This window comes from Salvia miltiorrhiza, chromosome 2 (assembly GCF_028751815.1).
Source record: "Salvia miltiorrhiza cultivar Shanhuang (shh) chromosome 2, IMPLAD_Smil_shh, whole genome shotgun sequence".
NCBI classification, from domain to species: Eukaryota; Viridiplantae; Streptophyta; class Magnoliopsida; order Lamiales; family Lamiaceae; genus Salvia; species Salvia miltiorrhiza.
Genome location: NC_080388.1, coordinates 69257849 through 69268066, shown reverse-complemented (window position 1 = coordinate 69268066; position 10218 = coordinate 69257849). Strand labels below are relative to the sequence as shown.

At 36.2% G+C, this 10218-nt stretch overlaps 1 protein-coding gene across 1 annotated transcript; it reads right to left on the bottom strand.

The window, feature by feature from the left end:
• Positions 1–28: 28 nt before the first annotated feature.
• Positions 29–6172, bottom strand: LOC131008676 (histone-lysine N-methyltransferase, H3 lysine-9 specific SUVH4-like; the record flags this gene model as incomplete). Its single annotated transcript, XM_057935652.1, is given in 12 exon segments — positions 29–191; positions 942–1024; positions 1121–1170; positions 2091–2162; positions 2164–2190; positions 2274–2372; positions 2911–3087; positions 3630–3760; positions 4756–4810; positions 5128–5196; positions 5385–5477; positions 5570–6172. Coding segments are annotated over 12 exon segments (1382 nt in total), but the record flags the coding sequence as incomplete, so codon positions are not given.
• Positions 6173–10218: the final 4046 nt, after the last annotated feature.

The window sequence follows — 10218 nt, the reverse complement described above, 5'->3', positions numbered from 1 at the left end:
TGATTTTATTTGCTAGAGGGTTTGTTACCTTCCACCATCCCTGTGGACATATGGGAAAACACCCCCATTAAGTTTTGCACATGCACAGCTTCTTGGATCGGCACAGGATCCACGACAGTCACATCCGATTGGAGCAATTGTAGGGACACGTACATTCTTACTAAATTTCAAGTTCTTGATGTAGACAAAACCTAAATTTGGCCACCAAAGAAGTCATTCAACCAAAGTTCAAGAAAAATTAAGAGGTAATTTTAGACAATAGTTGATTGTGATTGCAACCAAGGTTTTAAAAGGCTTTTTTAAGCCTCAGGCTTTTTCTGAAGACCCCACAAGATGTAAGCCTCGAGGCATAACACACAAATATCATAGCCAGTATAATAAAACACATAAAAATTATAACTAGTAATAAGTCTTGATAAGTCGAGTCACAGGAGAGGTAGAGGCAGGGAGCTAGAGAGAGAGAGAGAGAGAAACAGAAGTAGAGAGTGTAGAGCTTTAAAAAACAGTCCACTTCAAATTAAGGCTTAAACCTTAGAGCCCATTGAGTTTCGAGTAGTAATAACCCAAAATAAATGCGAGGCATGCGCCTCAACCTAGATGGCGTCCACCCCATTCGCAGTGGGTGAGGTGCCACCTAAGATGCATTTTATACCATGACTGCAAGTTTCTACCTTAACCACAACATCATAGAAGTATGTAATTACATTAATACATGCAAGAAAAGTGGTTTCAAGATCACATGGAAAATATTTTAGGAAATAATACATTTTATTTTATGCAAACTTTATGTTCTAAAGCATAAAACCACAATACAAACATGTCATGATTGCTGAAAGTTCATTAAGCATTAAATGTGATTATTATCAACACCTGGGAAAGATAAAGCATTTCATGGTCATTTCAGTACCCAATTTAGGACCAACCCACATAATCAAACTAACCTTCAATGCGAGAATCATCGACCAAATTAGTGACAGGGATGTGAATATTCTCAAGGCCTTGAGCAATATCTTCACAAACCAACCTTTAAATAGAAGAAAATGAATTTCACTTTACAACACAAAGGATTAAAAAAGACAGAAACAAGTAGAAATAATTCCCATATTAATGTCAGTTATACCCTCTTATTTCTGATATAGAGTTAGGAATACGACCACGAGTAAAATAAACCTGAAAACAGATGCACAAAATAAAGATATAAGCAGTATGAAGATGGAATTATACATTAGTAGGCAAACTTCAAATTACGAAAAAGTTGACATGCATAATATATAATACTGAAGTCCCCAGGACAGTATATCTTTTGTGGCACACACTAGCAGTTCAAAACAAATGCTAAAAGAACCAACATGGAGCTATGCAGTGTAAAATGTCACTACAGGACATGAGTAATAATTTAGACAACTTGTACTCCCTCCGCCCCATTAAAATTGGCTAAGTTCTTTTGGGCACGGAAATTAAAGAGAATGTGTAAGTTGGATAAAAGTGGTAGGGCCCATAACTTTTCAAGACTACCTTTTATGTGATGAGCAATTTTAGTGGGACCCTCCCAAAATAGAAACGAGCCAATTTTAGTAGGACGGAGGGAGTAACTCACGAAGGAGGACAGTTTGCAAAATAATTTTAAATGGTTTGAGTTACAGCAGATATAACCTGCTCTTTTAAGGTTGATGATTTTCCCAGGGCAATGGTTAAGAAAGATTTTCACCAATCACCAGATAATATCAACTTCAGCAAATAGCTCTCGATGAAGGTATAGGTGTCGAATACAAGCATACCATGATAGTTATATATAAAGATGGGTGCTAGTAGAAATTTTTCCTCCCGTAGAAACTAAAAAAACGAGATTTCTTTATATATACAACAATGTTATTTTAGATAACGCTTTTTTATATATAGAATAATGTTTCTATGTGATAATGTTTTTCATGTATATTACCAAATACCAATCATCCTTCTTTCATGACAATTGTAGATCATACAAAGACCAATAGTTCAAAATTGGTTCCTAGTTCCTACACTGGCAAAAGTATTTATATTGTGTATGTGTGTTTCTATCTTTGTCATGTGTGTAGTATAATCATGTATACCTCCTTCGTTGTCAAAGGTGGCTGTCCATCATCTCGTTTTAGGCTAAATTTGTAGACTGTGAATCCAGAAACCTCCTTTTTCAGCCCAATAACTCCTAACCTGCAAATTAAATGGAATTGGAATATGCATATATAAAACTACAGGTGTGAAAACAATTGTTTCTAGCATAAGAAAACAGTTACCCTATATAAGCCATCGTAGGTGTAAACCTTCCCTACGTAGCTGTTTTGACACTTGTGTCCACGAATTACCCTGACAGGTACAGATTGCTCCATACAATTCTGTGGAGAAAACAAAAATTCAGAAATCAGCAACCTGCTATTTGATAAATTTCCATGCCTAGATATAGAGAAGTAGTCCAAACTCTAGGTCAATATGTCTGACCCAAATGCGGATGCCATCTCATTAAGTTTTCAGGACTATACAAAATATACCACAGATGAATATATCATATTGGGCTTTAAAGCCTGCAACAAAAAGAATTCTTAAAGACACATGTATTATATCATTATCTTTAAAGTTAAAACAACAGGCAACTTACATGCACAACAAGCACATTTTAGACCAACCATCATACCACAAGTTAGTCAGTCGTAAAAGCAATCACAAACATGCATTCTAATCATAGAAGCAACCTTGTGCAAGCAAAAAGATCACCTTGATGCATAAAACAGCTCATGCCTTGCCACTTCTTAACCAGCTTACCACAAGTTTGAAAAGGTGATGGGTATGGCAGCTATTCTTATTCTAGACGTAGTCAATGCAATCATTAATTATTGTAAAAGACAAATGAAGCCTCAAGTCAATAAATATCCATGCCTTAAGTCCCAAATTGCCTCTTTTCAGTTCTTGGTCCGCAATTTGCCGTTTGTCTCCAAGCAAATTGTTTCCTCCTTGACCAGTGTAGACAATTTCCTCGCAATTGTCTAAATCATCCTCATATTGGCCAGACAAAACAATAGATACAGCAAGTGGAAGCTTGTATCCTTTCAATCCCTGTAAATCCAAAGTGAGAAAGGAAATTAGTCAGATGTCAATTGTGGATGAAAAATGTAAGTGGTCCTTTGTTTGTTTTTTTGTTTTTTGTTTTTATTTTATTTTTTATTTTTTTGGGGGGTGGGGGGGGTTCCATTTAGCATAATTTAATTTGTTGGCTTGGTGATGAGTAATTATGCAATATGGCTGAAGAAAACAGATGGAGAACAAAGATAAAAAGTCAAAAGCACATTTGTCATGTGCAAGTGTGGAACATAAGAGAAAACTTAACGCAATTTCATGGTGTGGATACTTTAAAGTTGTGAAAAAAACTAAAGAAAAAATGCAAAAAGAACTTGATGTAACCTATATCGGTATAGAAAATGAACTAAGTTACTCAAATCAACATACCACAATGGAAATATATAAGTCGGAAATCATTTATGAACCCGGTACCTTGCTCAAAAGTTATCAATCATAACACATGATCAATGGTCTTACCAAAAAACAAATTTCAAAAAACTGAAAGATCTGTCATTTTTCAAGGTCTGGCCCAGAATTACCAATTCTTTTCCAGATTTTCTGGAAGTGGTAGCACTTTGCCCAATGAAGTCAATTCCACCCAACCAGTGTTGGTGAAAACCCACCACAACCATCTCGGCTCGTGAAAAAAATTGGTGACCAACATCAATACCTGTCATCACACAGAAAATTACCATTCAATTTCCTCAAATATATATAACTTTTCCCAACTTAACTGATTTTCCATTCCAATATAGTTAGTTAACTTTTTCAACTGTATAATACTGAACTCCTAGCAAACATCACCTTATGTAACAATTATCACAGCAAAATATTGAAGAAACCAGTATGATGAGTCAAATAAATAAAGGTTAAGTTCCTATTTTTCCTGTTGAATACCAATTTTGTGATATAGAGAATGATAAAACCACCAAATACCTAGAAGGTACACATGTTCTCCATAGAAAATTTGATGTCATAATTTATCTAGGCATATATCGGTATAGACTACATCTTTTTGCATGTTCTCAATATTAGAAGATTCTATTGTTTGACAATTGCCTCTTGAGGATCTAAAAGGCCCAACAAATGATAGGATCAAAATAAGAAGGATAAGATTAAGACATATTGGGGTTGACTTAGTGGTTGAGGTTAATTTGCTGCAAAATATGACGAATTCAAAACTCAACCCCATCTAAGTCTTCATACTAAGTTCTGCTAATGTGGTTTGCCAATGTTATGTGTTTTTACCAAAGCATGCCCTCAAGTAAAGTCTACGGGTTTGTTGTCATTCAAAAATTGTGAAGGATAAGATACAATTGAAAAAGGCATTAAAAAAAAGTTGTTGTTAATGCCCTTAGAAGTAACATTAACCTTAAGATACAACAAAGAAGAAAGAAAAGAAAAGAAAAAAAGGCAAAACCCTATTCTTAATCATAAGTTGCACTTCAAATGTCAAGTACCGGTTGGATCATCATTTCTGTACTCATGAGATCTTGACAACCACATCCTGAAAGCATTTAAATGTCAATGCTAATGTCTTATCAATATAAGATACAACTGAAATTGTCTTATGAGTGCAACTTCTATAATGACTTTCCAGAACAGCTTGTAGGTGCCAAGAAGTTATTGCACCAAATAAGTTCACAGCATCTCAATGCCACCAACCTGGAATGGAGCCAATTCTCTTCTCAGGGTATAGAATTGCTTTAGTTTTCCTCATCTGCCATTCAATATTCAAAAGTGAAACAAATGAAGACAATTTTTCAATAGAAGATGACAACATGAAACAGATAGAAGCACTGCAGTAAGGTTGAATGTTGGCATGGTGTCAAAATACAAGTCAGTGCAACAAATAAAAAATCGCTGAACAAGGAGATATATTCAAGAAATTGAACATTTGGGACTTCAAAACTGAACTAAAAGATAAAAATAAGGCGTCAAAAATGCTAAAACGAAACTAGCATGTTAGCTATTCAAAGACATGACTGCTCACTTGCTCGTATAAACTAGAAACAGGAGCCGGAAATAAGGGCATACCTCGGCCGTAGCCTTGAGATCAGGGCGCTTGGAAGCCTTTTTAGTGGGATCTTCAGTGGTATCACCTATCTACACGTGTTCCCAATCGCAAGTCAGGAACATCAAACTGAATGAAAATGATTGTAACAAAAAACAACAGTGCCAAAAAATTACAGCGCCATCAGATATGGATGGACTGCGCAGCATAATAGCATGTGAAAAATACGTATCATCAACAAGAAATGGACGCAGAGATTGGGGGAAAACGCATTGCAAACCTTGGGCTTAGATTTTAAAACCTTGGATTTAGATTTTAAAACCTTCATAGCCTTAAGATCAGCGTCCTGCTTTGCGCACCTAGTCTCTTCTGCCTACAAAATCCGGAACACACACACAAACACTAAGCACGCCGATGATGTTTGCGGAAGACAACCATAAGCTCATCAAACACGCTCTTAACTACCTGGATGAAATTGAGATAGTATTTGTTAAACTTCCGCAGTGTTTCTGTGACCTTAGCATAAGCACTCTTCTCCACAGCGAAAGTGGCGGATTCGTCACTGTTGCCACCACCACCTGCAACCAAGGCGGTGGCCTTGGTCTCGGCATTCTCTGTCTTGATTTTTTTCTCTATCCGCCCCATTTTGCTGGAGGCAGGGACGGTCCTTTTCCTCTCGGCGGGAGGAGGAGGTGGCGAAGGAGAAGAGTCTCTAGCTTCGCGAGTCTTCACTCTTGCGCCAGTCCTCCTCAGGGAATACCCACTCTTATTCTCCCCATTGATTGTGAGATCTCGATCCAGCTGTTCGTCAGTGTACAACACCACCATTTGCTGCTGCTGTTGCTGTGTCCAGTTACAGTAGAGAAAGAAAAAAGAGAGAAGTGGAGGGAATGTGAAAGTAGGATAGACGTTTTAATGTCGTGAAAATATTTGAAATTTTCTTGGCAGTCACACTCTCTCTCTAGGGTTTGGCAAAAATTATTATCTTAATAAATAATACTAGTAGGTGTAAGAACGGAAAGTTGTCTCTCTGCCTCCCCAAATATATGGGTATCGCGGAAACGCGATTGGACATGTATGTATTAGCCGTTTCAGCTTTTTTCATAGCTTTTTCAGCTCTTTTCTTGCCGTGGTTATAAGACCATAAATAACAGCAACCATTTCAACCACCCAACCATCCAACCTCTTTAATATTTAATTAATTTCTCTATCTTCTACATCATCAATTTTCATCCAACCCAACCACATCTATTTTGAATGATTTATCCATGACCATCCAACCACCCAACCACAATGTTATCTATAATTATTTTTATTATAATTTTTAATCATTAATAATTATTTTTGTTAAAAATAATATATAAAATTATGATTAAAACAAGAAATTATAAAAATTTTAAAACTAAAATTCGAGCAATAACTATGAAATTAAAAGACAATACAAAAATTACACAAACTAAATTTAAAATATATAAATAACTATATTTAAATATCATACTACTATTTAAATTAAATTTATCACCAATAAAATGGTGACATGTGGACAAAAAAGTAGAGAGACCAGGTGGTCTCATCTCCATCGGCTGCAGACCGAGGTCAGGTCTCTTCCAAAACTGAAGCAAAATTTTTTTTTTTTTAATTGCTAATGTCTATGTGGCGGTCGACCTCTTGGAGTTGTGGGCGCCGTTATTCATGGTCTAATGGAAAAATTTTAATCACCCTATATGAAATGTGGCAGATCAATTCCCTCCATCATATGATTCATATCCTCCACGAATTTTACATATTTTTATTTTCTAAAATTTTCAATCACACATTAATATTTTTTAAGACTTCATCAAATAAATACTCTCTTCGTCCCATTATTCATAACACGTATTCTTTTTTGGATTGTCCCAACCTAAATAACACGTTTCCATTTTGGAAAATAATAAGGGTTAAACTTAATTAATCCACTAATTATCTCCTAAATAAACCCTAAAAATCGGTCTTCACCCAAAACCTACAATCATTCCATTTTTTTCAATTATTCCAGCTCACCGCCCCTGCACTACCCACACCGGCGATTGCTCGCCGGCGAGGGCACGGCGGCAGAGCCGTTGCCGTTTCCTACCAGTCGCCTCCTTTTTCTCTTAAAAATTATCGCCCACCATCGCCCATCGAACTGCCTCCTCCACCGCCCACCACCGCCCATCGAGCTCCATTTTTTTATCTCTCTGGTGCTTCCACCGCGCCTCTCCGACCACCCCCACCGCCGAAGCCGCCATCCCCTCACGCCACCTCTCTCTCTCCTCCACAGCCGCTCCGCCCCTCTCCCTCTCCTCCACCGCCGCTCCGCCGTCTCTCCCTCTCCTCCATCGCCCCTCTCTCTCCTCCGCCGCTCCGCCCATTTCCCTCTCTTCAATAACTAGGTTTTGGGATTTTGAAATTTTTGAAATTGTTCGATCCGCTTGCTCTCTCTCTCACAGACACACACACACACAAACACGCACATGAAATTGTTCTAGCTTTCGTACAGTTCGTGGCCATGGGAGGGCAAATTTTTGAAATTGTTCTAGCTTTCGTACAGTTCGTGGCCATGGGAGAACAATTCCCAGAGTCAAATTTTATTTTCAGTAGTTTTTTTTTCTTGTTTTCTTTTGAACTTGGAGTTTTGAGATTTGATTTTTGAAATTTTGTGGATTAGGGATTTTGGAATTTGGATTTTTTGGGGCAGTCACCGGCGCTGGATTTGGGGAAGATGTCATCGCCGGAAAAGGGAAGTCAGCTATGATTCACTGTCGGTTGAATTTAGGCTGAGGAGATGATTATTTAATTAACAATAACACTAAACATCTAATTCCCTTAATTATACTCTTCTTAATTTTCATGCCGAACAGTAACGTCCCATAAATAATGGGACGGAGGGAGTACTTATATAAAAATGTATTTTATTATTCTAGCAAAAAATTCACATTTAATTGACGAATGTTATTGAGATTAATATAATATAAACTCTATTATAAGTTAAGTTAATTAAAAAAATATAATTTATACTATAAAAATAACTATATTATACAAAAATAATATAAATAATTTAAAACACAATTTTAAATGATTTTCCATCAAAAAATTCACATTTAGTGATGAAGATGATAGTTGTCATCAAGGAACTGCAAATTTGATTGATAAGCACGATAATAAGTGGAAAGATTATGCATATGCAAATTTAATATTTTTACATCCAGTAGTAGTTAATAACATAAGTTAGAATAACATAAATCGCTACATCAAATTAATTTTAACAATGTATACGCATGTCAGCTCCAATATAATTTTTAAAAGAAGTTATTTATGTTATATAGGTTGTATACAAAATACATGTATAAATTATACAATTCATATCATATCTATTATTAATTGATTAGTTACTCTTTTCATATATACTACCCATTTCATTATTAGGTATTCAATATAATAGTTCAATATCATCTTACAAATTACGAGTTATTTGTATTAGTAATTTTATTTTATTTTGTATTTTTATTATGAGAAACTCTTATTTTACATCTAATATACTCCCCGTGTCTTGCAATTCATGACCTGTTTCTTTTCGGTACGAGAATTAAGGAGAGTTAAAGTAGATGGATAAATAAGATGACCCACATATTTAAGAATGTTGTTAATATTAATAATTATTGTTGACTTTAAATTAAATGTTGACTTACAACAAATTAATTAATTATTTAAATAATTTGAAATTAAATAAAAGTAATAAATAAAAACGTGTTTACTTTTTTACCAAATACTCAAATAAAGTGTAGAATCTGCCGTGCACAAAAAGCAAAAATCTGAAACAAAAATCAATAAAAATGAGTGGCGCCAAGTCTGAAATTTCATTTCACTTTTACCAAATATTCAAATTTCCCTCTAACATGTTCCAAAGGCATTTGTAAAAGCATTTCACCTTCCGAATGCGTATATCACATCTTCGCAAAAACCAAATTTTGGAAATTTACAAAAGGTAGCAAAACAAAAGCTAAACCTTTCAAACTTTACAAAACGAGGAGGCTCGATCTAACTACAGCCGAAAGAAACTCAATTGTGCAGTTTCTTCTTCAAGACACCAACAACGGGAAGCCGGAACGTGAAAAGATTCAAGAAGTTATCATCAAGTATGGGTGCTCTCGATGAACCGTGAGTCGGCTATGGGTTGCAGCGAGGAAACAACATGAAAATGGTGAGCATATTAATTCGATAAGTACCACACACGGTCAAACGTTAACAACAACATACACAGTGCAATCAACACACTAAACATGCCACACAGAGCGGCACACATGCCAACAATAGGGCAGCCAACAACAGGCCACACACCGGCAGCATACAAGCAAGCACACAGGCCCAAATGATACACAACAACACACATGAAGCCACACAAGGCAATTCAATAGCCACAGAAAGACTCAAAGAAGCCACACAGGGACATAACAACAATAGAAAACAGTTACTAACATCTCATTTTCAATCAAAGATGTTAGAATCATATAAGCACTAGGTGAGCAATTTTTTTTTTTCATCATTTCAAAACCACAAATCAGTCATCCCCCTTAGTACTTTCACATGCAATTACGTGACAGATTAAAAGGTGCGATATTACCCGAAATAATGTCGGCCACATGATTGTCAACATTTCGATTTGAGCAGGGGTGTCACCCACCAAAGTATCTGCCATGGAATCATTCCATAGCACAATTTCATCCCACGATTCCTCACAGAGAAATTGAGATAGATGATAGTTAGAATCATTACAAACAAGAGATTCATGTTTAGCGAGATGTGTACAGATTTCCTCACCTGATTTTGGGGGGCGGCTATAGATCGAAGCTTGTGGTGAAGCACAGATCTCCCATCTCCACCAATACCTTCGATCTCATTGAAGTCGTTACAGTCTTTCGCCGTGGTTGATGCACGGTGATTGGATGGGATTTCTAGGATTTTCTGTGAGAAAGCGGCGCAGACGATAGAGAGGGAGCTAAAGTAGAGAGAGAAGGAGGTGTGCCATATTAGAGAGGGTGTGTTTTAATTATCCTTAAATTAAGTTTATTAGTTGTTGTTAATGAGCCCTAATTTTG